A 27,434-nucleotide genomic window follows, 5' to 3' on the forward strand; every position below is an offset into this window, starting at 1 on the left:
AATGAGCTCACGGCAGCCCCGCTCCCTGCCAGAGCTCTGACTCACGCTCCCCATTACCAAATTTTTTCCGCCTCACAGCTGCTTAGTGCAGTGTGTGTGTGTGTGTAGTACCCCTCCTCCACCCAAGCCTTGACCCTTAGTCCTTTCAACCCCCGACCCGTTTCCTAAGGAGACACACAAGTTCAACCACCGGTCCCTCAGACGGGGCTGGGGACTTTGTGCACAAATCTGCAGGGCGGGGGGGAGGTGTTGGAGAGAGGGGTTTCTCAGTCTCTTTTTCCAGTCCAGGAAGTCCTTCCTGGTGTCTGGCTGCAAGCCCTCTTGCTGCATCGTGAATCCCAGATGTGCTAGGTCCCCAGCCCCAGGAGCTGATGTGAATTTACCCTCAATCCCCTGTACTGTGGTCCCACCACACTTCCCTGGCTGGACAAAAGAGGAGGCAGATGGGTGGGCGCCCCACCCATGGCCCCTGCTGTCCCCCCAGGCACACCCCTGTCTGGATCCTTCCCTGCAGCCTGCTGCCCCTTAAGCATCTCTAAGTACAGCACGCCTGGCCAGCGTCTCCCGTGTGGGTGTTTGCAGTTGGACACCCTCCCTCCCGCCTGCCACCGCCCTCCTCCCCAGGCCTCAGCCGAGGGCCAGCCCCCTCCCCGCCCCCCCTCCTGTCCCCTGCTGCCTCCTCGGCAGCCTCTCTTCCTCCTGGCAAAGCGTCCAGCCCCTGCCTGCTCCTCCGCGGGTCCAGGTCCTGGGCGCCTCCACAGGCGAGTCCCTCCCTCCTTCTCTCCCTCCCTCCCAACAGTGGCCACCACCTCCTCCCCTCTCTCCTGCTCCTGTCCCCTTTCACCCCATCCCTGCCCGGACTCTGCAAACATGAGGGTCTTGGCCTGCCTCCTCGGTGAGTGACCCCTTCTCCTCCGGGACTCAGGGGCCTAGGCCCCACCTTCTGACCCCTGAGCTCATCCACTTGAGAGACTCAGACTTTTGGGGCCCTGTCCCTGTCGCTTGGGGAATACGGGACATCTGGCTCTCCTTGCCTGATTCCCCAATTCCCCAGGGACCCAGCCTCTGGCATACCCCATCCTACCCTTTTAGGAGCCCTAGGGACCTACCTGCCCCCACCAGAAGCCCTGACCCTGTTGGGGGCACCCCCCATTTGCCCTTTAGCCAGGCCCCTGGGGGAGCGCACAGCCCTGACCTGTGGCATCTGGAGCCCCGCCCATCTCTAGGACCTGAACCTGGCCATGCCTTCGGCCCAGAGTTCTGCTTCCCAGGGGCAGGGTTTCTGGTGCAGAGGCGTGAGGCCCTCACTTTGTCCCACTCCTCCAACCTCCCTTCCAGTGGCTCTGATGGGGATCCAGGCTGTTGGTAAGTGGCCCCGAACAATTCTGTCTGGCCTTGCTCAGCTCCAAGCCCACCCCATGCCCAGCCTCACCCTCCACTGGGACCCTGGCCCCCCCATCCACCTATGACCTCGGGCACCACATCCCCCAGAACCACCTGGGTGTCCAGCCTCCTGCTTCCTATGAGGCATCACCGCTCTTCTGGGCACCCAGGAGTTGGGCTCCCAGTCATGCCCTGCAGGACAGCCCCCAGCCCCTGCCTACCCCCTGCCCCAGGGTCTCTAGGATGTCACAGCCTTTCCTCTGTTCCCACAGAGCGGCTGCGTCTGGCCGATGGCCCCCATGGGTGCGCTGGTCGCCTGGAGGTGTGGCACACTGGGCGCTGGGGGACCGTGTGTGACGACGGCTGGGACCTGCGGGATGCCGCCGTGGCCTGCCGGGAACTGGGCTGTGGTGGGGCGCTGGCCGCCCCTGGAGGCGCCTTCTTCGGGGAGGGCGTGGGGCCCGTGTGGCTGAGCGAGCTGGCTTGCCGGGGCAGTGAGCGGCAGCTGGGCCTCTGCCCCCACCGCGGCTGGAAGGCCCACATCTGCTCCCACGAGGAGGACGCCGGCGTCGTCTGTGCAGGTAGGGGACCCTTGACCCCCTCTGGGGGCACTCCTTCTGAGATGGCACAGGGACCCAAGTCCTCAGCTCAGTAACTCTGAGAATCCAGAAGTCCATACCCCCTGACACCACCTACAAAGCCAGGACTTACCACTGCCCTGGAGAGCCCAGCCCTCACCTCACTCAGGGCCTTCCCTCTCCATAGCATCTGGGTGTTGGACTGTGGAGATGTTGAATAAAATTCTCCAAACAGAGAAGGAACTTTGAACCAAAAAACAAAGCAGGCAATTAGGAAGTTTATTCTGGGGAACTCACAGGCAGGAAAGATCAAGAGGATGGCAGACTGGAGGCCTTAATTTGCAGCCGGGCTTCACTCCACCGAAAGGGTTGCAGGGAGATTAAAGAGGCCACAGCTAGAGGTAGATCTGACTACCAAGGGAGAAGCATGTCTGCACGGTTGGGAACTGGAGGTTTTCCTCCCTCCGGGGGTCTTATGACCATTATTCCTCATGAGTGGTTAACCTTGCATCAGCAAAAGGCATTCTTCCTGTTTTTACATCGAAGGAAGGGAAGGGTAAGAGTTGATAGGGAACCTATCTGGCTTGGGCACGTTCCTCGTGGTAGGCTAAAACTCAGCCATGCAGAGAGGGGTGGGGTAGGACCATGGGCCTGAAAAAATGGATCAGTGTGACGTCTCCTGAAGGTCAGCGTGTGGCCGACTCCAGGGACCAGGACAACACACCTTCCATCCTGGATGGGGACCCCTGGCCGGGGCTGTCTGGGGAGCTGAGCCCTGGCTCTGAGGAGCCCCCCGTGACGCATGGTGAGCCCACCCCGCCCGTTCCCTCTCTCCTGCTGCAGCTGGGAGGGAGAAGGGGCAGACAGAGGCCCATCTCCAACACACTCCTAAGGGCCTCTGCCATGGCCCCCTTCAGACCTTTGTGGACTCTCAGGGCTGACCTGCAGCTCCAGGAGGTGCAGCCCTGATCTCCCTCTCTGCTGTTTCCTCGCCAAGCCCCCCGCCCAGCCGGGACCCCCCAGAACAGCTCCCGGAAGAAGAGCTCCCGGCCGCCCAAGCAGGCCAAGTCCACTAGGGCTCCTTTGCTGACTGCTGGAGCCCCCCGCCAGGGTAAGTGCCCGCAGGCATCCCGTCTGCAAATCTGGGTCGGGGAGGCCCGAGGTCCCACTGGACCAAACTGGGGAACTGCCCCCTGGGTGCTCTCCTCTTAACCTGTGGCCCCAGCAGGGCTCCAGCATGCACCACATCCCCGGGGATTCAGTCTGGCCCAGGCTCCCCATCATGTCCCTGCACCTTGCCTGGTCAGGAGACCCAGTATCCATGGCTGCTGGCGGCCGATCTTAGGCCTCTGCCCACTCCGGGGCTCAGTTTCCCCAGATTGAGAACGAGGGTGCTGTAATCTGCATGGCCTCAGCTGCCTCACACGAGTCCCCTCACCGTCCCCCTCTCTCCCTGCTGTCCCCCCAGAGCGGCTGCGCCTGGTCTCCGGCCCCCATGGGTGCTCGGGCCGCCTGGAGGTGTGGCACGGCGGACGCTGGGGGACCGTGTGTGACGACGGCTGGGACCTGCGGGATGCTGCTGTGGCCTGCCGGGAACTGGGCTGTGGGGGTGCTCTAGCTGCCCCCGGAGGGGCCCGATTCGGCCCGGGTTCAGGGCCCGTGTGGATGGACGACGTGGGGTGCGGAGGCGGAGAGCAGGCCTTGCGGGACTGTCCCCGAAGCCCCTGGGGCCGGAGCAACTGTGACCACACAGAGGATGCAGGGCTGGTCTGTACCGGTATGTCTGTCCCCTGCCTCCCCAGACCCCCTCCCGCAAGGGCCAAGCCCCACTCCCCACTCACTGACATCACAACACCTGCTTTAAGGAGCTCTCCAACCCCCTTCCCTCCTTCTCTCCCTCCCCTCCTCCCTTCTTCCCTCCCTTCCACACCTATTCATTAAGCACCAGCCCCTGCTGGAGACAGACACAGCACACACCTGAGACCCTGTCCTGGCTCTCATGACTTTCTGTTCGGGTGCTGTAGGACACAGCCCGCACAGGGCAGGGATGGCCCACAGGTGTGGGTTGGGACATTTCAGGGGCTGCAGGCTGACAGGAGATGCACCCCCAGTCAGGGGTGCAGGAGATGCCTAAGTCAGTGGACAGGAGTGGAGAGAGGGTGCGGATTTCCACCTGAGACCTTGCGCCGTGCTAAGTGGCAGTCGGGAGCCGGCTCTAAGCCTCACCCCTGCTTGGACGGGCTCGCCTCACCTTCCCAGATGCAGACTGAGATGTAAAGCAAATGGCCTAGAACCTGACCCGCCGGGTCTGTCCCGCAGCACAGATGGATCTGGGTATCTGGTATGCAGGGAGTGGGGGGACAGAGACCAGGGGCACACAGGTTGGGGCTCAGGTCGGTGGACTGGAGGCAGTAAGGGTGACCCCTCCACGTGCTGTTATATTGTGGAGAGCTTGTGAGGACGGAAGTGGCATCTCTGGATGCCCAGTTTCTGGGAGGTGAGTGGAGGCTCCAGAGGAGGTCAAGTTGTTGTGGGGAAGAAGTGAACCCCACTGAGGGAAACAGGATGGTAAGGAACTGTGGGTTTCTTACCATCTTTGCTCCTCAGGGCAGCCCAGAGAGGGAGCTCCCTCTTAAAGCGGGGAGATTTAGGCCAGAAGTATCTCAGCCTCTCTGGCCTGTCCTCTTCTCTAAAACACCAATGGGGGTGATTTTGCACCACCCCCCCAGAATGGGGGCTAGAGAGACGGACTCCACACTCCCCAAAGGTGACCCAGCTCTCACCCTAAAAGGACCCAATGGAATTGTACTCCCAGACCAACTAGAGTTTGGTATCTAGACTAGTGGTTCTCAACCTTGGGGCGATTCCCCACCCTGCTCCCCAGGGGACATCAGCAATGTTTGGGGACATTTCTGGTCATCACAACTGTGGGGGGAGTGGGGGTGCTTCTGGGGCCCAGGGACACTGCTGGACATCCCACTGCATACAGCACGGCCCCCACAGCAGAGAATGATCTGACCCCTGATGTCAGTGGTGCTGAGGCTCAGAAGCCCTGCTTTACTGGCCTGGGGAAGGCAGCTGGGGAGTGGGGAACCACCTGGGGAGTTAGGGGGGCGGGTCAAGACCAGTGTTGTCCCTGGGGAGGCAGGGACGATGTTGGGAGGTAGGGGGTGTGGATAGACCCGAGTTGGACTCTAGGTGAATGACTAACCATCCCGGAGCCTTTTCGTCCTTTGCAAACTGAAGGTGGAGGGCCGACTCCAGCACCATCTCAGGCATGACGCAGGACCCCATGTAGCCGTGCCTTCTCACCCATCCTGGGTCCCTGCATGCACCTAGGTGCCGGCTCATCCATCACGGTCTTCCCTCTCTGCTCTCTCCCCCTCCCCACATCCAGGCCCGGCCCCTCGGCTGCGTCTGGCCGATGGCCCCCATGGGTGTGCTGGCCGGCTGGAGGTGTGGCACGCCGGGCGCTGGGGGACAGTGTGTGATGACGCCTGGGACCTGCGGGACGCCGCTGTGGCCTGCCGGGAGCTGGGCTGCGGGGGGGCGCTGGCCGCCCCCGGAGGCGCCTTCTTTGGGGAGGGGGCTGGACCCATCCTCCTGGATGATCTTCGCTGTCGGGGAAACGAGACAGCCTTGCGGTACTGTCCGGCGAGGCCCTGGGGCCAGCACGACTGTCATCACCGGGAAGACGCCGGGGCTGTGTGTGATGGTGAGGGGGAGAGGCCAGAGAGGTTGGGCGTTGGGGGATCTCAAGAGGAGGGCAAGAACTGGGGGGGCTCGTGTATTTTCCTGATTATACCCCGCGTGTCCCACACTCCCCCATCCCGACTGCCCACCCGCCCCATGTCGTGCTTGCCCCTGAACCCTCCCCTACATCAGGGTCCTAGGCCACGCGGTGTGGGGAGCCGCCTACAGCCCAGCAGTGGGTGCTGATCACCTCTTCCGGCCCAGGTATGCCTCCCGGATACGTCCCTCCCACGGCCCTGCCCCCCACGGCGAGCCAGGCCCCTCGGACAGCAGGCATTTCTCCTCCACCTGCCTCCCCTGCTGCCCCTCAGGAACCTGGGCCGGAAGCTGGTGAGTTCCTTCTGCTCCCCCAGATATGGGCCTTGGCTTCTATTTCCTGCCCCCAGATGCCCTCCCTCCCTGCTCAGACTGTCTGGGGGTAGGGGAGGGTGGAGGGTGGGAGATAGCCCACACTCAGAAGGGCCCCTGCTGGGCTTAATGCTCTGCTCTCACAAATCTGGAAGGCACTGGGTCAGCGATGGCTGTTCTTTTAAAACACAGGCTTCATTATCAGTCAGGTAGGGGGAGGCCAGCAGATGAGGAGACGAGTGTCATTGGAGAGGTAGTTGGTTTCTCACCGTCCCCCAGAGGAGGGGACACAGCATGCCACACGGCACAGGGCCACATGAAAAAGCACAAGGGTCCCTCAGGAAGTGGAGGCACTGATGGGTGAACGTGGGCAAAGCCTTGAGTGCGGCTTCTCTGGGGAGGACTGGACACGGCAGGGTGGGCAGGCCTAGGATGGGCTGGTCTGAATCATTCCGGCTGGCTCTGGAGCGTAACCTGCCCCCAGGTGGGGGGGCGGGCGTGGGCTCTGGGTGGGTCAGGTTGCATCTGAAGGGCACACTCCCAGTCCCGTAGTTTCCTATGTCTGGGGGTTAGCAGTCCCTTCAGAGCAGCAAGGCCCCAAGATGTCAGAGCATCAGGTACAGCAGATACAAAGCCACCATGCATACAGCTATCTCCTCAAGGCTGGAAAAGGCTGAAAAAAGCGGGAACTTGATCACCATTACCAGAGGCCTCCTTCCCCCTTTTCTGAATAATAATAATAAAGCAACTGCCATATACTCAGCACTCACTGGCTCACGTGACCAGTGCTGTTCCAAGCCCCCTGTGGACGGCATCGCCAGGCAACGCTCCCAGCCACTCACGCCATAGGTACCGTCTGGTTTCCACGTTAGACATGAGACTACACAGCTCAAAAGTGGGAGAGCCGGGACTTGAGAGTGCAGCCAATTTGTTCCAGAGCACACTTTCTTTTTTTTTTTTTTTCCAAATTGTAGTAACATATGCACAGAAAATTGACCATTTTAACCATTTTTAAGCATACAGTTCAGTCGTATAGAATACATTCTACAGTGCTGTGTAAGCATCACCACCACCACCTCCAGAATTTTTTCGTCATCCCAAACATACGCTAGACCCATTAGCACTCACTACCTGTCCCCCATCTTCCCAGCCCCTGGCACACACCAGTCTTCTGTCTCTCTGCATCTGATTAGGTACTTTACGTATAAGTGGAATCCCGCAGTGTTTGTCCTTTTGTGTCTGGCTTATCTCCTTGAGCATCATGTCCTCCAAGTTCATCCATATTGTAGCACATGGCAGAATTTTTTTCACGTCTGAATAGCATTCCACTGTATAGATGGACTACACTTTGCTTATCCACTTGTCCATCAATGGACACTTGGGCAGCTCCCGCCTTTGGCCTGTTGGGAATGACGCTGCCGTGGACGTGGGTGTACGGGTACCTGACTGAGTGCCCATATCCACTTTCTTGTGGGCATCTCCATAGGAGTGGGGTTTCCAGATCGTATGGTGATTCTGTGTTGAGCTTTTTCAAGGAACCGCCCTTGATCCCTGACTCCGTGGCCCTGTGCCTGACGCAGACACTGGCCTGGATGAGTGCTTCCTGCTGGGGAGGAAGGGTGGGTGCATAGAAAGAAGGTGGAGGGAGGGTGGACAAAGACTCAGAGCCCGATGGCCTCCCTGACTCTCACTCTTTGGGTGTCTTCCACCCCAGGGTCCCCCCGACTGCGCCTGGTGGCCGGGCCCAGCAGGTGCTCAGGCCGGCTGGAGGTGTGGCATGCCGGGCGCTGGGGGACCGTGTGTGACGACAGCTGGGACCTGCGGGACACGGCCGTGGTCTGCCGGGAGCTGGGCTGCGGGGGGCCTCGGCAGCCAGACCCTGCTGCTGGCCGCTTTGGCTGGGGCGCCGGCCCCATCTGGCTGGATGACGTCAGATGCACAGGGACTGAGGCGTCCCTCGCCAACTGTCCCGCCGCCCCCTGGGGGAAGCACAACTGTGCTCATAATGAGGACGTTGGAATCACCTGCACTGGTAAGGAGGCCCTGGCCACCAATGGCTCCGGGAGGGCTTCCTGGAGGAGGGAACAGGAACAAACATTGGCACTAACATTGATTGAGTACCCACCTCCTAAGCCCCTGCCTTGGGCTGGCTGTTTTTGCACGTGATCACATTCACACCTCACAGTAAGTCCAAATTGGTAGCTGTTATGCCCGTTTTACTGACGAAGATGCTAAGGCACAGAGAGGTTATGTAACTCACCCAAGGTCACACAGCAGCTAAGTGGCATAGCCAGGATTCTTTCTCCTCCTCCTGCTCCCCACAAGAATCAAGGAGGTCTCCTACTTAGAGAGGAGCTGTGTCCACCCCAAGCTGAGAGGAGGCAGGCACAGGGGCACAAGGAGATGGCGAGAAGCCAGCGTGAGGGAGAGCCAGCTGAAATAAGCTCAGGAACGGCTTGCGCTGTTCATTCGCCATTATTTATCGAATGCCGGACACCGAGCTGAAGCCTGGTCCTCAGAATGCAATGGGCCCAGCCCTCGCCTTTGACACTTACATTTCACCAAGGGAAAGATGCACCAGCAAATCGTTGCAAACCCACCTGACATGTGACCATTTGGGAGGGTACCAACAACACCCTTAGCTTCCACAGTTTTCTAGAAGGACTTACAAAAATCAGAAAAGCTGTCCAACTCAGAAGCACAGTTTACTGCAGTGAAAGGACACAGATTAAATCAGCCGAGGGAAGAGGAGCTGGGCGCGGGGTCCAGGAGTGACCCTCTCAGGGCTTCCAGGGCAGCCACGCAGACAGCACTTACCTCCCCAGCAATGACGTGTGGCAACACACGTGAAGTGCTGCCGAACAGGGAAGCCCTCCTGGCCTTGGCGTCAGAGTGTTTATAGGCGCTCCGTCCTGAGATGTGGCTGGCTGCACGCTGGCAGCCCATACGTCACATTGTTAGCAAAGGTTATCAGGGTGGTCCCGCCCCCCAGGAAACACTGTTCCAGGCAGGACATTCCAAGGGCTTGGAGAGCCCCCCTCCCCAGTAGCCAGGGCAGAGGGCCAAACCTTTCTTTGGACAAGGCTAACCCACGCACTGCATCGTTAACTCTTGGCATCACAGTGTCTGCCATCGTCCCTGTCCTCCCCGCCTGTCTTCCAGGAACCCCCGGCCTGGACTCCATCTCAGACCCCTTCAGTTGGAGCTGGATCCCTGGCCTGGGTAGAGACCCGGATGCCTGGCTCCCAGGGGAGCTGGCCACCAAGCCCCCTGCCAGACTGACCCCCAGTGTGCTGGAGAAAACCACCAAGGCCCCAGGGAAAATGCCCAAGAGCACAAAGAAGTGGGTGACCAAGACTGCAAAGAGACCAGCCACTCAGCCTCCCGTGATGCCGACCACTAAACACTCCAGGGTCCAGGGCACTCGGAGTCCCCTAGAACTGACCTTGAGGACCACTACCGCCCGGACCATGGAGGCCTCTCGGAGACCAACCTCTGAGTTTACCACAAGGCTGACCACTGAGACCTCTCACACGCTGACCTCACACACTCCTGTGACTCGGACTCCCCGGGCCCCCCGGGAACGGACCTTTAAGACTGTGGCAACACCGACCACTCAAGGCCCCCAAGAAATGACCTCTGAGGCCACCGTGGAGCCATCGGCCAGGATCCCAGAAGGTTCTCCAGAGTCATCCAAAGACCCAGCCCCCTCCCCCACTGGGGGATCAGGTGAGTGGAAGGAGGGAGAAGAGTGAGGCTGACCCTCCTGACCCCCGCTGGCCCCTCCTGACCTGGGCCTTCTACCAGTAGGCCTGTTCCGAGTTCGTCTGGCTGATGGGCCCAACCGGTGTGCTGGCCGGCTGGAGGTGTGGCATGCTGGACGCTGGGGCACCGTATGCGATGACAACTGGGACCTGCGGGATGGCACCGTGGCCTGCTGGGAGCTGGGCTGTGGGAGAGTCCGGCCCCGAGTGGGCAAAACCCACTATGGCCCTGGGACCGGGCCCATCTGGCTGGATGACCTGGGCTGCAAGGGAAGCGAGACCTCGCTGAGCGACTGCCCCGCAAGGCCGTGGGGTCAGCATAACTGTGACCACGAGGAGGACGTGGGGCTCACTTGCACTGGTACGCCAGGTGGGGCTCAGCAGGGCAGCCGAGGGCATGAGGTCAGGGTGGCAAGGGAGTGGGGACCCAGAGCAGCTACAGGAGGTTCCAGAGGGGGAGTCTGGAGCAGCGGCAAGGACCTGAGACGGGACCGGGCTCTCCCCTTCCCCACTTTCTCCCAAGGCTACACAGACGAGGAGGATTACCCACCATGGACCTGGGACCCCACGTCGGGAGAGGACCTGGCCAAGAGGACCACCACCGCAGGGATGCCTGGACACATTCTCTCCCGGGGCACCACCGGGCGCCCAGGGGTCCCCTCCCCAGCAACGAGGCGCCTTCCTGGCACAGGTGAGGGGCATAGCTGGGGTGGGGAGGGGGCCTCTGGAAACCTCTGTGCACCTCCCTGCCGGGCTTCCAGAAAGACCCTCCTAAATGAGCAGGCCTGGGTCTCAGAGACCCCAGACGGGTTTTCCTCAGCTCTGGAGATCCTAAAAACATTCCCTCCTTGGGCTCAACCAAACACTGTCCTCCAGAGCCGAGAAGAGACCCCCTCCCCCACCACTGTTTGAAAACAGACCCAGCTCAGCGGAGCCCAGCACCCACCCTCCAGAAAAACCGACTGGAGCCCGTGCCCCTCAGTCCACAGCCTTGATGGAAATCCCTCCAGACCCTATGGCTGAGGCCCACCCTGTCACCACAGACCCATTCTCCCAGAGCACGCTCTGATCTGGGTCGGGCTATGGCTCAGAGGCCCGGTGGGGACATCTGGATGGAGGGTTCTGTTCCCAGCCTGACCTCCTTCCTCTGGCCAGTGGGGGCAGCCTCTGGCCCCACAGCTCTGTCCCCCTCTGTCTCACTGTCACCTGTTTCTCTCCTCCCATCTCTGCCACCTTGACCCAACTCAGCCCCACGTTGCCGGTTTCTCTGCCCGTGTATGTGTATGTACGTGTGCATGTGCATGTGCGTTTGTGTATATGTGTGTATGTGTGTATGTGTGTGTATCTGTGTGATCTCTAGTCCATCCCTACTCAGGGTCTGTCTTGATCCACCGCTGATCCCACCTCACATTCTTTTTTCCTTTCAAGTCTCACCCTCATCTCTGTTTTTTTCACCGTCAGTTTCTTTCTCACCATCTTGCTCTTTTTTTTTTTTCCTCTCCTTGTCAAGTTCACAGCCCCATCAATTCTATTTCTCTGTGTTTTTCCACGGTCGACGTTTTGCCTTTCCCCCTCCGCGTCTGGTTCTTTTTTTCTTTCATTTTCCGTTTCTCACCCCCTCCTCTATTTCTATTTTTCTTGGTCAGTTTCTCTTCATCTCTTCTCCTATGTCTTCCACTTTTTCTAGTTTCAGTTTCTCACTCGCATCTTCTCTATTTCTTACTGTTTTCATCTTTTCAGCTCTTTCTCTTTCGCTGTCTCCCCCCGCTCGTCTCTTTGGCTCATCAGTCTCACCAAATTTCTGATTTTTTCTCTCCTTACCAAGTCCCCACTGCCATCTCCCCTACTTCCCACTGGTTTTCACGGCCCGCTTCTCTATCTCCCCTCCGCATCCTCCTTTTTCTTTCACTCTCGCTGCCGCGCCCTCCCCGCTGTTTCCCACTCGACCCCCGCCCAGGCTCGGCTCTCCTCTCTCCCTTTCTTCATCCTCTGAGTCTCCATCGCGCCATCCCCTCTCCTGTCTCCCCCTCGCTCTCTCCCTGCCTCCCTCCACGTCTGCATGGAGGCTTCCTCCCGGGTTCTCCCGACCCCTTCCCCGTGCGGCGGTCGCCCCCTCCCCCAGGCGTCGCAGGTTCTGTTCCTCCTCCGCCTATCGCACCAACTGTGCTTCTCAGCCCTCTCCCTCCCCGTGTGTTCCCTCCATCCTCCCCTACGCCTCGGGGCCGCGTGGGTCGCCCCGCGCCCCTCCGCTCGCCCCTTTCGGCCCCCCGGTTGGACCCCGCCTCTCGCGCGCGCCGTTTCCCGCCTTTTCCGCACGCTCAGCACGCATGCGCATTCTGCGGGCTTCGGGGAGAGGGTGGAAGGGCATACGTCACTCCGCATGTGACGTCACAGACGCGCTGCGCCTCCTGATTGGCTGGCTGATGCACACCCCGGTCATAAAGGCGGGTGAGGTGCACTGCGGTCCCGAAGGGCGGTGTCTGTTTTCGGTCTGGCTTCGTCCTGGCGGGGAGGGGCGGGGTGGAGAGGCCTTGGGGTCTCTGCGGTTTGCGGTGGGGGCGACCGAAGTTGTGAGTTAGGGCTCAGTTTCCAGAGGTGGTGCAGCACAGTGCACGTGTGGCCTGGATTCCAGAGCCTTTGTTCTCGGCGACCCGGCGCCGCCTCCCTATCCCGTAGCGCCCCCTCGTGGCGGAGACGGTCAGACGCTGGGCGCTCGCACCGCTGAGGACGGCCAGGTCCCGCCCTCCGGGAGCCCCTCTTCCCGGTGGGGGAGAGGCGGTACATGAGCACAAATAAGTGCAGAACGACAGACTGCGCGATGGAAATCTCAGGAGTCGCATGAACAACCTTAATAATGGGAAGACTTGGTCAGGGAAGGTATAGCTCAGTGGTAGAGTGCCTGCTTAGCATGCACGAGGTCCTGGGTTCAGTCCCCAGTACCTCAACTGAAAAAAAATAAACTTGATTACCTCCCCCAACATGGCCCTAAATTAGGTGCCTTAATAGATCAAGAAAGAGACCACTTGTAGGGAGGGGCAGGGCAGGGCACGCGGGAAAGAAACGACAGATCTGAATTCCTGTCTTCATTAGCAAGGTGACCTTGAAAAAGTACTCTCCTTTGAAAAAAAACAAGAGCTCCAGGGTCTCTGAAAGAGTCAAGGAGTGCCAGGAACGTATGATTCCACCAACTGGATGGTAGATCCTGGTGTTGACCCTGTGTTTCCGGTGGGAAAAATGAGGCTCGGAGAAGTTAAACTTCAACTCAGGAGCCATGAGTTAGATCCATTTTAAACGATTTCACACACGATTTGCTCATTGGGTTGGGAAAGATGACTGAATTGCTGAAGTAATTAACAGCATGAGTTCTGGAGTCCAGCTCCCTGGGTACCAGTTGTGGCCCCACTGGGATTAGAAGTAGCTGAATGACCTCAGGTCCTAATCCAGTGAGCCCAACGTGTGTGAAATCATTTAAAACCGCAAAATGTTGGTTGTTAAGAGTTATTTACTGTAAACGAGCAACAGCTGCATCATCCCAGGGATGGAGTGATTATTTCTAGTGAAGCAATCAGGAAAAACCTTGTAGAGGAGATGGTATCGTTTCCACCAGCAGATGCCAGGATGAAGGGGATTCTCCGAGGAGCAAAGGCTGGAGTTGAGAAAACTGCATTGCCCATCTAAGGCACGTCATCTCTGCAGACACTTAGCTCTCTTGTGTTTAGCTGTGTCAGTTTCTTTTGCTGCCATAACACATGACTGCACATTAGAGGCTTAAGACAGTAGGAGCTTACTATTTTGCAGTTCTGGAGATCAGGAATCCTACAGGAGTCTCACTGGCTAAAATTAAGGTGTCAGCGGGGCTGTGTTCCTTCTGAGGCTCCACAGGAGAATCTGTTCCCTTGTCTTTTCCAGCTTCTAGAGCCCCTGCATTCCTCACTGTGTGGCCCCTTCCTCCATCTTCAAAGCCAGCAACATTGCAGCTCTCTGGTATTTTTTTTTTTTTTTTTTTTTTTTTTGCCTTTTATATCTTCTGTCACTCTAGCTGGGAAAGATTCTCTAATTTTGAGGATTTGTGTGATTAGATTCAGTCCACTCAGATTAATACAGGGTAATCTCTTCACGTAAGGGTCTGGACCCTTAATGACATCTGCAAAGTCCCTTTTGCCACATCAGGTAACATAGCCACAGGTTCTGGGAATTAGGGTATGGACATCTTTAGGGAGCATTGTTCTGTCTACCATGGGATCTGTGTTGTAGAGACATAGTGGAGACTTTTTTTACATGTTTGTTGAGTGAATGAACAAACAAAGGAGTAAGAGTTCACCATGTAAGTCAAGAGAGTTGGGGGAGGGTATAGCTCAGTGGTAGAGTGGGTGCTTAGCATGCATGAGGTTCAATCCCCAGTACCTCTATCAAAAATAAGTAAATAAACAAAGAAACCTAATTACCCCCACCCCAAGACAAACGAAAGAGTTGAGAGGGAGTGTACAGAAGATGAAGCTGGAAGCTTATGAAGTTTGAATTCTTTGGTTCACTGAAGCAACACTTTTTTTCCTATTTTGTGACGGGGAGGTAATTAGGTTTATTTATTTTTTTAATGGAGGTACTGGGGATTGAACCCAGGACCTTGTGCATGCTAAGCAGGCACTCTACCACTGAGCTATACCCTCCCCCTGAAGCAACATTTCTTGAGGCTTCCTGGATGATGGAAGTTGGAGATGCAGACATTAACCAACCCCAGGGAACATAGCAGTGGAGCAGAGCAAGGGAGGGGAAAAGGGAGGGGCTGAGTTGTAACTTAAAATATGAGAGTCAAGAGATGACTTACTAAGAAAGTGCCATTTAAGTGACAGACTCAGGAAGGAGAGGGAGGAAGCCATGCAAATATCTGTTAGGAGAGTGGTCCATAGGGAGGGAACAGCATGTGCAAAGGCCCTGAGGTGGGGGTGTGTGCTTAACTGGTTCTAGAAACAGCAGCAAGGTCAGTGGGACTGGAGTGGTTGATGGGGATGAGGGCAGGAGATGAGGTCTTTGGTCCATTGTAAAGATGTCCCCTGTGAGGGGGCTAAAGGAGCATTCCAGGGAGACGGGGTGCACACGCAAAGGCCCTGTGGTGGGACTTTCGGAGGACAATAAGGATGCCAGCATCGCTGGAGTGGAGTGAGCCAGGCAGGGTGAGAGTGATAGGAGGTGAGGCCAGAGTCTGGGTTTTATTCTGTGTTCACAAGCCCTTGGTGGAGCATTTGAAGCTAGGAAGGTCATGATCACATGTGCACTTTCAAAGGAGTCCCTCAGGATGTTGCCAGGGGAATGGGTGTAGGAGCAAGAGTGTGTGCAGGGAGGGTGTAGTTCAGTGATAGAGCACGTGCTTAGCATGCCTGGGGTCCTGGGTTCAATCTCCAGCACCTTCATTAAAAAAACAAAAGAGTGAATGCAGGGAGACCAGGAGGTCCATGGAGAGGTGGCAGTGGAGATTGAGACAGGTGTGCTTGTTCAAACTATATTCTGGGGGTTGAGCTGATGGGTTCAAGTGATAAGTTGAGGAAAAGGAGGTGGGGGATGGACCAGGGAACACTGCAGGGTGTGTCCACAGGATCTAGAATGGGGATATTAGAAGCTTCATTGGTGATGTGTTTGACAAACCCAGGCGGAGACACTGGATGTGCAATCCTGGAGCTCCGAGGAGCGCCTGGGCCGAAGACATAAGTTTACAGGATGGAGTTTGCAGCTGCGGGAATGCATGAGGCTCTGCAGATAGCTATGTCGAATGGAGTTCCCACATGCAGCGGGGAACGTGGGATGACTCATGGGTGTGGCATATCGCTGTAGGTTATAGCTGCGCAGAGGGGAGGGCATCCAAGATTAAGTGCCAGATTAAATTTAGAGGTTGCATGATAAAAAAATAACAACAATAATAATTGCTAATATTTGAAGTGCATCACATAGTTTAACTCACTTCCTGTGGAGCGTTATGAGATAAGGACTGTCCTTAACCTCATTTTACAGAGAATTTGAGGTACAGAGAGGTCAGGACAGCAAAGGGCAAGAGCTTAGATTTGAACTCCAGCATTCACCGTCTTAACCACTCCAGTCACAGAGACTGGGAAGGAGCCCGTGACAGAATTAGGCCTGAAGAACCCAGGAAGCATAGAGCTGGGCGTGGCCTCTTCAAAGCGGAGAGGGGAGAGGTCTTTGAATCAAATCCCAAAGGATGAATAAAACCAGGGAAGGAGTGGAGTAAGGCCAGGAGATTTGTACTCAGAGGGAAAGAGATCCCCATTTAGAACCAGGTAGATCTGCCAGGTCTGAAGCCCAAATGCTGCTCCTTAGTTGTGTGACCTTGGGAAGATTCCTTGCCCTCTCTGGACTTCAATGTCGTCATCCGTAGCGAAGCTGCAGCTTCTTCACCCACCCGCTCCCCGTGAGATTACTAAAAATTAAAATGTCAGACAGCAGCAAGGATGTAGGATAAAGGTGGATGTGAGACTCTGCACCTACTTGGGAGGGCAGTCTGACAATATCTAGGGAGATACATCTGCCTTCCACAAAGCAACTCCACAATCAGGTGCTGAGGAATTCTCACTCATGAAGAATTCACAGCAGCCATATTTGTAACAGCAAAACTGCCCGTTGGCGTGGGCATAGATAAATCGGCGGTTGTATATTCATATCCTAGAATATTATACAAAGTTAAAAAGAAGGAACTAGACTTATATGTATTTAATTTAAAAAACTGCTCATCACCTGCCAGCCCTGCGACCCCACCGTGCTACCCATTTTAAAGATGAGGAAACAGAGTCATGGAGAAGTTGGGTGACTTGCTCAGGCAGGGACTGAGCCAGAAAGCAGGCGCTGAGAGGGGTGTGCCGTGTGCAGGTATTCGCGCCATCTCCCTAGCTGTAGGAAGCTGAGGCATGCGGTGACAGTATAGCAGCAGGGAGTCCCACGTGTGCGGCTGAAATGAAAAGACGTGTCTGGGCACTGTAAACTGAATGCCAGGCAGCGGCTCCCCGACCAAGGGCAAGGGTGGTTTGGCCTCACAGGGCCTGCCACTGCAGTGCTGCTGCTTTTTGCAATGTATACTTTAATGAAAAACTTTAATCGATCACAGACTAATGGACCATGAGCATGTGGCCATACCTTAGAGGGCATTTCAAGTACACGCAGACCCAAGGAGCATGCCTGCACTTGACGGGCCGACATTTTACCAAGATGACAGCTGCAATCTGTGTTCTTGACAGAGTCCTCCTAAACCCAGCGTCTTGGTCTTGGGGAAAAAATCTTTAGTGATTCATTGCTAATGGGTTTTCCCCCAACCTTTTTTTTTTTTTTTTTTTTGTCCATTTTTAAATTATCACTGCTGATGGTTTTTAAAATTCCTAGTGTGTATGGCCATTGGCAGGATTTCCTAGCTTTCCTCTTAGGGTATTTAACAGGCATGGGAAAGGTATTTAATTAAGAATGGTGACTAACAGGAAACCACAGCCGAGGTCTCCGCAATGCTGGGCATCAGGGTGGAAACAGACTCTTGTTCTGTTAGCGTGAGCATGTTAGCAGGTGGCAGAGCAGGGGTTTCTGCCACTGGAATGGCTGGCGGCAGAGTTCACAGTGACCACGGCTGACATGCCTGGCATCGCGGACACCATCCTTCTGCCTGGTTTTCCATGCAGAGTGGGAAAACGTCTTAATATGCTTGCTTGGCTAGAAAAATAGAGGGGGAGGGAATTCCAGGTAGAGGAGACGGCACAGACAAAGGCTCAGAGGTGCGGACAGGCTTGAGAAGCAGGTGTGGACAGCACGTTGTTTGGGAGAAGATGTGGTAAGGTGATTCTGGGGAGGTGGGCAGGGGCAGTTTATGAAGGAAGATGAGGAATGTCCCATCTTCCATGGCTGTACAACTTCATGAATGTACTAAAAACCACTGAACTGCACATTTTAAGTAGGTGAATTGTAAGGTATGTGAATTATAGTTCAACAAAACTGTTGTTAAAATAAGTCTTTGGGCCAGTCAAGCTAGAAGAGGAATCATCTTTTTATTCTTCCTGTACAAAATGGCATATATAGTAAATTTATATGTCATATAAAATTGTTGCAATGCAGAGATTATCGAAGTGTATTAAGCCAAAAAAGCATAGGATAGATCATGTTACAGAAATGTTCCAGGTAGTTTATTATAGGATTTTTCCCCTCTTGCAAAAAATACAGAATGAGCAGGTCAGGGACCTCAGGAAATTGAAATAATAACTGTCCTTATTATATAAGCTAGTTTAGTCCCAACTCCTGTAACTGGTAGCTGAGAGAATCCCACTGAATCACCAAGGTGCCTGTGAGGTCAGGGAGAAGATTGGGGTGATGGTCCAGTTGAGTCAGGGTGAGGCTGGAGCGGGGGCCCAGCAGGAACAGAGGGTCAAAACCAAGAGAGGTGAGACTCAGTTCTCATATCTCTCAAGGTGACAAGGATGGTTATGAGCCTTCCTGGATGTGGGGACATGCCTTTAGGAGGGGTCCTGGCCAAGGGGACCCCCACTGCAGGCATACCTGGACCCTGTGCCACCACTGGCACCACCAGGAGCCCAGGCCATCCCTCTCTAGCTCCAAGATCCCGTGGGGACACAGGTGAGGCATGTAGCTGAGGTGAGGGGGTCAGGGTGTTTGTGTGGTGGGCTGGAGAAGTTGACTCCAAATTTCCCAGTGGTGACCCAGCTTTCACCCTGGAAAGCCCCAGTAGAAATGTATTCTGGGAGGAGGGTAATAGCTCAGTGGTAGAGCTCATGCTGAGCATGCAGGAGGTCCTGGGTTCAATCCCCAGTACCTCCACTAAATAAATAAACTTAATTACCTACCCCCCCCAAACAAACAAAAAGGCAAAAACAAAAAAAGGCATAAAACTATTTGTCTTGATTCCCGAGATGACCTTTCTGAGACCTCCTGCATTCCCCCTCATGCTTCTGCGCCTCCAGCATCTGCTACCGTCTTTCTCTTCCTTCACCCATCTCGGCCCATCGGGCCCCCTCCTGCACCAGGTACCCCTCCGCACCCCTACATTCCCCATACCCTCTCCTGCTTCCTCCCCCACCATCCTGCACCCCCACCACGTTTGCACTTCCTCCTGCATCCTAGGGTACCCCGCCAACGTCCCCCGCTCCCCAGCCCGCCCATCTCCGCATCTCCCCCAGAGGGGAGGACGCCAGGTGGCGCCTGGAGACATCGGAGGAGACGGGGAGGTGGGGCACTAGGGCCGGGCGAAGTCTGCCGGCGACCCGTGACATCACGAGGCTCTCTGCCTTCTCATTGGTCAGTCCGTCCCTGGAGGGCGGGCCGGGCCTCAGAGTGGGCGGGGCAGACTGACCTCGGCCGTCCGTCTTTCTTCCTCCAGGTTCCGCAAGGAAGCCGTGTATGGAGCGCCGCCTGCAATGGCCCACTGTGGCCAGGACGGTGCCCCCCGCCCCTTCCTCACCTCCCCCCGCCTCGTCGGGGCCCCCGGGCCCTCTGCTGACTTCTGACTCCACGCCGCAGTTCATCCCCGCCGCCACCGTTTCAACACTGGAGGTGACCTCTGGCCTTCCTGCCACCTTGCCACCCAGCCCAGAATCGGCCTCCTGGGTGAACTCTCACCACACCTTGACAACCCCTGGCCTTATCTTGTCCACCCCCGATGCCACCGTAGTTCCAGCGCTGACCCCTGGGCTTCCACCCACCCTACCGCCCACCCCTCCCAAAGAACTGACCTCTGACCCCTCTGTACCGGCAGCGGTGACCCGCCTTTCTCCTACCTCAGAGCTATCACCGGAATCTCACACAACCCCAGGCTGGGACACAACTCCATACCCCAGCACAGTCCCAGAACCTCCCAGTTCCCCAGACCCCTCCACAAGCCCTGACCCCACAGCCACCATAACCTCTCACGCTGCCACTACCTCTCACCCCACTGCCACCCTTTACCCCACCACGACCTCTCACCCCACCATGACCCCTTACCCCACCACGACCTCTCACCCCACCACGACCCCTTACCCCACCACGACATCTCACCCCACCATGACCCCTTACCCCACCACGACCTCTCACCCCACCATGACCCCTTACCCCACCACGACCTCTCACCCCACCACGACCCCTTACCCCACCACGACCTCTCACCCCACCACAACCCCTTACCCCACCACGACCTCTCACCCCACCATGACCCCTTACCCCACCACGACCTCTCACCCCACCACAACCCCTCACTCCACCATGACCTCTCACCCCACCACCACCCCTTCCCCTCCCCCCACCCCTCATCCCATCACCACTGCTCACCCCAGCACAGTCCCTCACCCCATCACAACCCCTGAGCCCACAACGACGTCTCGCCCTGCCACAACCCTTCATTCTGCCACAACCCCTCACTCTGCCACAACCCCTCACTCCACCACAACCCCTCAACCCACCACAACCCCTTACCCTGCCACAGCCCCTCATTTTGCCACCACTACTTACCCCACCATGACTCCTGACCCCACCTCAACCCCTGTGATCACTACCAAGTCCCTTCTAACTTCCTTGGGAACAGAACTTCCCTCTCCCTCTCTGGCACCAACAGTCAAGCCCAGCCTGCACCCCCAATTGACCTTCACAGGGGCTCCTCTCCCCTCCACATCCGAGATATGGAGCCCAGAGCCCTCTCCAGCGTCAGAGCCCAGCCCCTCCAGGCCCTCTCCAGTCCCAAGCATGGACACACTGTCCACTGAGAACTTCACTCAACCTAGAAACCAGAGCCCCAAACTAACGTCTCCACCTACTCATACTCCACACTCAGCCTCTGACCTCACTGTGACCCCTGACCCGCATCTGCCCCCTATTGCTCACCCCTTGGATCAACCTCCTCCTGACCACCTCACCCTAGGGCCAACTCCTGGCCAGAGCCCAGGCCCCCTTGGCCCATGTGTGGCCCCAGTGCCACCTGTAAGGGTCATGGCTTGTGAGCCACCTGCCTTGGTAGAGCTGGTGGCCGCTGTGAGGGATGTGGGTGGCCAGCTGCAGAGGCTGACCCAGGCCCTGGAGCGGGACCAGCAGGAGCGCCAAGCCCTGGGACTGGGGTTGGCCCAGCTGGTGGAGGCTGCCCAGGGTCTGGGGCATCTGAGTGAGGTTGTGAAGAGACTGGCAGAGGTGGCCTGGCCCCCCACCACATCTGCACCAACCACTACCACCCCAGAGGAGGAGGAGAGGCCTCTGAGGGGAGATGTGTGACCCTACCTGAGATTTGAGAGACTTAAGACACTCCCAAACCAACAAAGGAAAACCAAAGTATCTAATTAAAAACAAAACATGAATGATGTTTCTGGAGGACTGGGGCAGATGGAGTCTTGAGATTGATCTATTTGTGAATACCACAGTCACCATGCAAGATGGCGATGATGATGGTGAGGATGATGGTGAAGATGATAATGGTGATATTATGATGAGGATAAAAGTGATGATGGTGATGATCATTATGATGATAACAGTGGTAATCATGGTGATGATGATGGTCATGAAGATCATGGTGATGAAGACCATAGTAATGATAATCATGATGGTGATGATGGAGAAGTGGTCATAGTGATGATGGAATGATGGTGATAATGGTGATGAAGATGCTCATGGTGATGATGGAGAAGATGGTGATGAAGATGGTCATGGTGATGGTGATGATGGAGATGATGGTGATGGAGGTGATGCTGATGAAGGAGATGATGGTGATGGAGATGATGGTGTTGATGGTGAAGATGCTCTTGGTGATGATGGAGATGATGGTGGTGATGATGGTGATCATCATGATGGAGGTGATGATGGCAATGATGAAGCTCCACAAGGGCAGCAGTCTGTCTTGTTCACAGATGCATGCCTGCCCAGCTCGTGGAACAGAGCCTGACCCGGAGTGCACACTCGTTAATACCTTCTGATGGACGAGCACGTAATAATCATAGTAATGACTAATATTTGTCGGGCACCTCCTCCGGGCCAGGCTCTGTTCTGAGGGCTTTGTGTGCATGATGTTACTTTACCTTCACGAACACCTGCCAAGGAGCATATGGTCAACACAGCTCAGCAGAGGGAGTGAGCTTTGGGGCCTAAGTGCCTGAGTTTGAGCCCCTGAGGGCATGACCCTGTGCCAGTGACTTCCCTTCTTGGTCTGGAGTCTCCCCAACTCTAAAAGTGGGAATAACAGTAGCACACACCTCCTGTGGCAGCTGCGGTGGTGCACTGACGGGTTAACACGGATGCAGAAGTGCTTGGGCCAGGCCTGGCTCTCGAGTGCTTATTATGTGATCGTTGTTATTGTGTGTGTCCCCATTTTACAGACCAGGGCACTGAGGCACAGAGACACTTGGTCACTCAGGGAACACGTAGTAGTGTCATGACTGGTACCCAGGCCTGTCTGACCCAGAGCCCTTGCTCGTAAGAAATTACATGCCCAAGTCAGATGATCCTGGATTCGAGACCATGTTCTGGCTGTGGGACTCTAGCAGTTAATTTCCTTTCTCTGAGCCTCAGCTTTTCCACCTGCACAATGGGGTTAGTGATTGTCCCTGCCTCCTGGGGTGGTTGCGAGGATTAGACGAGTTCACACAGGTAAGGAGCCCAGGCCCCCTTGGCCCATGTGTGGCCCCAGTGCTCAGTTAACAAGAGTGACCGTGACCTCTCCTAACTCTGCTTCTCTGTGCCCGGCCCAGTGTGGACTCTTAATGCACCACATCCCACCCTCGGTATAGCCCGTGGAGGGAGGAACTTGATCCCTGTTTCAGAAAAGGCCTTGAGGCTCAGAGAGGGCAAGCCCCTTGCCTAAGGCCACAGAGCAGAACTGCGGGACTCAGAATAACACAAGGCAGATTCCCCGGCTCCAAGCTTGGCCTGGGGTTCCAGCTTGGGACTTCCATGACGACCCCTCGCTGAGGTAGACCCCTCCTCTCTCTGGGCCTCAGCCTGCAAGCTGGGGGCTGTCTTGGAAGACCCACAAGTCCTGTTCGGACTCCTGCAGAGTCAGGCAGCAGGAAGCCGTTCCCTCCTCCCCCTCCCCCCAGACTGGAGCCTGGCTCAGAGGCCCTGGAAGGTCACGGAGCTGGCGCCCCCGCAGTCCGGCAAAGGCCAGTGGGGTCTAGTTACTTGCTGGGGGTGGGGAGGGATATTGTCTGGGGGTCTTGATAGATGAACTGCCTTCCCCTGCCAGCAGGCAGAGGAGCATGCTGGGAACCCTGTCCCCAGGTCCCATTAAGCCCTAAGACTTAAATAACTGCTGACTGGTAACCTGGGGAAGGCTGTGCCTGCACTCCCCTTGCCGTCCTGGGTAATCAGGGCTCCGAGGATGGCACCCCAACTTGGAGGCAAAAGGTCTCCTTTTCCATTTCCAGGAGGGAGCAGGTGAAGCCCAGCTCTGAGTCACCACAGAGTGCCCCACCGGGGTTTCAGGCTTCTGGCCTCTGCAAGCCAAGGTTGAGGGGGGGCTATCGGGCACTCGGGCCCAAGGTCCCTCCACCCTCTGCCACCTTCTGCCAGCCCCAAAGAAGCGGGTGCTTAATTATCCGGTTACTCTATCCCCACTTGGCCAGGCAGCTAAGCCCAAACATCTGGCCCCTGGGCCCGTGGCCAGGATGGGCAGCCAGCCCCCACCAACGGCTGGTCCTGACGTTGGACACCTCCCACGGGACATCTGAGCCCAATCTTGTGCCTGCCAGCTTGCAACAAGCCCAGAACAGTAGCTACAGAGGCCTAGCAAGCTTGCCACAGAAAAAACGTTTGACAAAATTAACCCCCATTCATGGTTTACAAACACGTTCACAACACATACACACGCGCACGCGCACACACTTTGCTAAGTAGGAGCAGAGGGAAGCTCCTTAATCAGATAAAGGGTGGAAAGGAGGGCACTGATCTATTTCCCACGGGCAATGTGACCGACCATACAGAAAACCTCCAAGAGTCAAGTGGACCAGTGTTTAGCGTCAGTAAGAGTTTAGCTAGAATTCGAGAGCAGTACTGTAAAATCGTGTTCTCACAAAACCTTGCACCTCCAGGTGTGACCCATGGACCAGAAGCATCGGCCTCACCCAAGAGCCGGTTAGAAAAGCAGAATTTCTGGTGCCACCCCAGGCTTGCTGGATTGGAATCTGCATTTTAACAAGGTCAGGGGTCGGGGAGGTGGTGGGGAGGGGCGGGAGTGACGCATAGCTGCACAGGAGCAGAACTAAGAATGTCCACTGCAAAGGATGCCGTCTCTGAGCAGCCTTGTCAGGCCAGCCCCCTTCTGGGTCCCGGGTGAACTCTTCCCCACAAGCAGGCTGTGGTTTGGGTGCAGCGCCATGGGTCTGGTGCTCTGTGGTCAGTAGCCATACTGACGGTGCTTCGTGATTTTGGATGTTGTATTTTGCAGTTGATGATTCTGTATTTTGAAGTTGATGGGACAATGGAGCATGCTCTGGGCGCTTCCCCAATAGGTTCTGGCGGCCAGATTCCCGGCTGTCCACCCTCGGGCAGCCTCCACGACTCCTCACTCCCTTGAGGGTCAAGATTATCCTGGTGCCCAGGGAGTGTGACATTCAATAGCACATGGGGGTGGTGCAGGGAGGGAAAATTTTTTTTTAACAAGAAATTCCAAGTTTGCATTTTGCACTGGACACCTACAAATTTTGTAACTGGTCCTGCTTGCACACTTGGGGTTCCCCCACAGAGGGGAGGTGGGTAGCCAGAACTTCCTTGGTGATCATGGGCCCAGGTACACTCTGAGGGGCTGAGCTGGCGGTACAGAACAAAGACTTCGGAATCAGGCGAGAGCTGGGTTTGAATCCAGACTCTGCCACTGTTTGTCTTGAGGATCTTTGGAGAGTAGGGGCCTCAACAGTGTCTTCTGTCCAATGGGGAGAGACGTGTGCGGGTCCTGGTGGTGAGTAGGTCCTGCATGCAGTGCTATCAGAAAAAGGGCAGGGCTTTTCCCTTTTCCTTCTCTTTTTAATAGGAACTCAGAGGCTCAGAGACGGGAAGGAACACAATCAGGGTCTCAGCATGAGAACCTCAGAAATGCCTGTGGGTTTTTTGTTTTGCTGTTGTTGTTTTTGTTTGGTTTGTTGGTTTTTTTATACACCCTCATGAAGATAAAATTGACATGCCATAAAATTCACCCTTTTTACACATACCATTCGATGATTTTTAATACCATCAGAGAATTCTGCAACACTCAGCAAATCTAATTTTAGAATGTTTCCATCACCATCACCACCCTCTAAAAGAAAACCTGTACTCATTAGCAGTCACTCCCCATTTCCCCGGGCAATCATTAATCTCTCTTCCTCCGTGGATTTGCCTGTTCTGGACATCTCACATAAATGGACTCCTACAGCAGATCGTCTTCTGCGGCTGGCCCCGCTTTGCATCGTGATTTCGAGGTTCATCCATAATGCAGCGCTTGTCAGTGAGTCCTTCCTTTTCGTGGCTAAGTAATACTCCACTGTCGGAAGAGACTGCATTTCTTTTGTCTCTTTGTCAGTGGACACTTGGGTCATTTCCACCTGTTGGCTATTGTGAATCATGTTGCCGTGGACATTTGGGTGGATGCATGGTTTTATTTCTCGTGGGCATATACCTAGGAGTGGAACTGCCAGGCCATACGGTAATTCCATGTTTAACATTTCAGTCCTCCAAAGCGGCTGCCCCACTTTTTATATCCCACCAGCCCTGGGAGAGGGCTCTGACCCCTCCACCTCCTCACCAGCACGTGTGACTCTCTGTCTTTCCATTATAGCCACTGCCTGGATCTGAAGGCATTTCAACTTTCCTTTTCTATCGTCACCATATAGGTGCCCCAATTCTGGTCTCCGACAAGGAGGGGACGGCCACTTCACCAGCACACAACCACACGCCCACACAGCTCTCACCTGCACTCACAGTCTCCCACACTCACTCCCACGTGTACAACCACCCGCCCTTCCCAAACGTTGCTCGCACTCACACTGTCACACTCATGCCCTGCCACGTCCCCACCTGCAAAGAGTAACACACTCACACTCATCCTTGCTCTGTCACACGCACACCCATGCTCACACACATGTGCTTGTGCCCCTGCCCCGTCCCCTCAAGGCCCCGCCCGCAGGTCCTGAGGGCAGTGGGATACGCCTGCGGCTTCAGAGCGTGGACCTTGGACGGGAGCTGACTTGGGTTCGAATCCTCCCTCTGCCCCACCTGCTGTGCGAGCTCAGGCAGGCACCATGGCTGCTCTGTGCCCCCTGCATGCACCCTTGAAGTGGGAGCATCTTAGGGACCCCCTCCAGTGCCATCAGCAGGAGCCGCCTGCTGGGAGCTGCTTGTGGGATGAGCAGCTCCCCTGGTGCGGAGTATCACGATTAGTCCTGTGTGTCAGGTAATTAAGCAGCTAATACTTAATTAGCCCCGTTCGGGCCCTTTCTCCGGCCCTGTTGCTGGGGCCAGTCACTGAGTCATTATCACCTCCCAGTTAATCCCCAGCTGCTGCCACCAGTTAGCACCCTCTGTGGCCTCCCCCTGCCCTCATTCAGCTCTGCTCCTCTCTCACCCAGCTGCACCCCTGCCCCTGCCCCCTCCAGCTTTTTTGGGACACATTCTTGTCCTCGCTGCCTGGGCTATTTCAGATTCACGGATAAGGTAGCAGCAGGTCCTGCTCAGGCCCCCCCTACTGCACCCACCATCTCATTGTCTCCAATGACCCCCTACTCCAGGAAGCTCACCTGGATTGCCCAGGACAGGAGCCCATGTCTTCAATTCTCTGGACTGAACTTAGATTGAAAGGGTCCTTGAGGTCACTCCACACATGCTGCCACCCCTTCCTCCACTAGGCAACACCTTGTTGGTCACAGCAGGGGCCCTGGTGGCAGGGGTGATGCAGGGGCCAGGGACACACGATCCAGCCCTGAGTTGTAGCCTTTCTCTGGGCGGGTGGCCAAGGAGGGCACAGAGAGGAAGAGAGAGTGTTTGCAAACAGGGCTGCTGCCAAGAAGGGGCCAGGGCGAGAGGGGGGAAGGTGTGAAGGAGAGAGGGGCCCAGCTGGTGACTGGCAGCCACGCCTGTGGGACTTGTCATCGCAGCTACACACACACACACCACCCCCCATGCAGGTTCAAGGTCTCACAGGCACACAAACAGGGATCCGGTGTCTGCACAGAGTGAGATACACTCAGACTTCCATCCCCCACCACACACACCCAGTCACACAATTACATGAGCACACGGGGGCTCAGATGCCCAGGGACACTCAAAATGAACGCACTCCTGTCATTAACATTCAGTGAGACACGTTCGAGCCCTCACTGTCTCTCTCTCTGTCTCACACACACACCATTACTTGTACACACACATGGATTCAGACCCTCACAGACAAACAAATACATAGAAATACACACTCCAGTTCCCATCCACAAACAGCTGGACGCTTTCAAGCGTATCTGCAGAAATATGTGCAAACAGTGCCGACACAGCATGGACACTCGCCCCCAGGCACACTCACACACGCACACCCAGCCTGCATCTCCCACCATCACCCTGCGCACCACTTCTGCGTTCTTTCTGTCTCTGTGTGTGTCTCTCTCTGCCTGTCCCTTTCTGTCTCTGTTTCCCTTTCCCTCTC

General features: G+C 56.1%; 1 protein-coding gene across 2 annotated transcripts; it reads left to right on the top strand.

The window, feature by feature from the left end:
* Nucleotides 1–22: 22 nt before the first annotated feature.
* SSC5D (scavenger receptor cysteine rich family member with 5 domains) lies at nucleotides 23–21,309 on the top strand. Of its 2 annotated transcripts, none has more exons than XM_064489677.1 (13): nucleotides 23–895; nucleotides 1,339–1,365; nucleotides 1,656–1,964; nucleotides 2,647–2,766; nucleotides 2,959–3,072; nucleotides 3,430–3,738; nucleotides 5,359–5,676; nucleotides 5,919–6,044; nucleotides 7,777–8,094; nucleotides 9,225–9,791; nucleotides 9,870–10,187; nucleotides 10,350–10,517; nucleotides 19,200–21,309. In XM_064489677.1, exons 1-13 carry the CDS (start codon nucleotides 463–465, stop codon nucleotides 21,053–21,055), a joined length of 4,983 nt encoding a protein of 1,660 aa, XP_064345747.1. In that variant the 5' UTR covers nucleotides 23–462; the 3' UTR covers nucleotides 21,056–21,309. The 2 variants fall into 2 exon arrangements, with proteins under 2 accessions (XP_064345747.1, XP_031315020.2); XM_031459160.2 differs by having other exon boundaries at nucleotides 9,873–10,187.
* The last annotated feature ends 6,125 nt before the right edge of the window (nucleotides 21,310–27,434 follow it).

The sequence above is a fragment of the Camelus dromedarius genome, chromosome 9 (genome assembly GCF_036321535.1).
Source record: "Camelus dromedarius isolate mCamDro1 chromosome 9, mCamDro1.pat, whole genome shotgun sequence".
NCBI classification, from domain to species: domain Eukaryota; kingdom Metazoa; phylum Chordata; class Mammalia; order Artiodactyla; family Camelidae; genus Camelus; species Camelus dromedarius.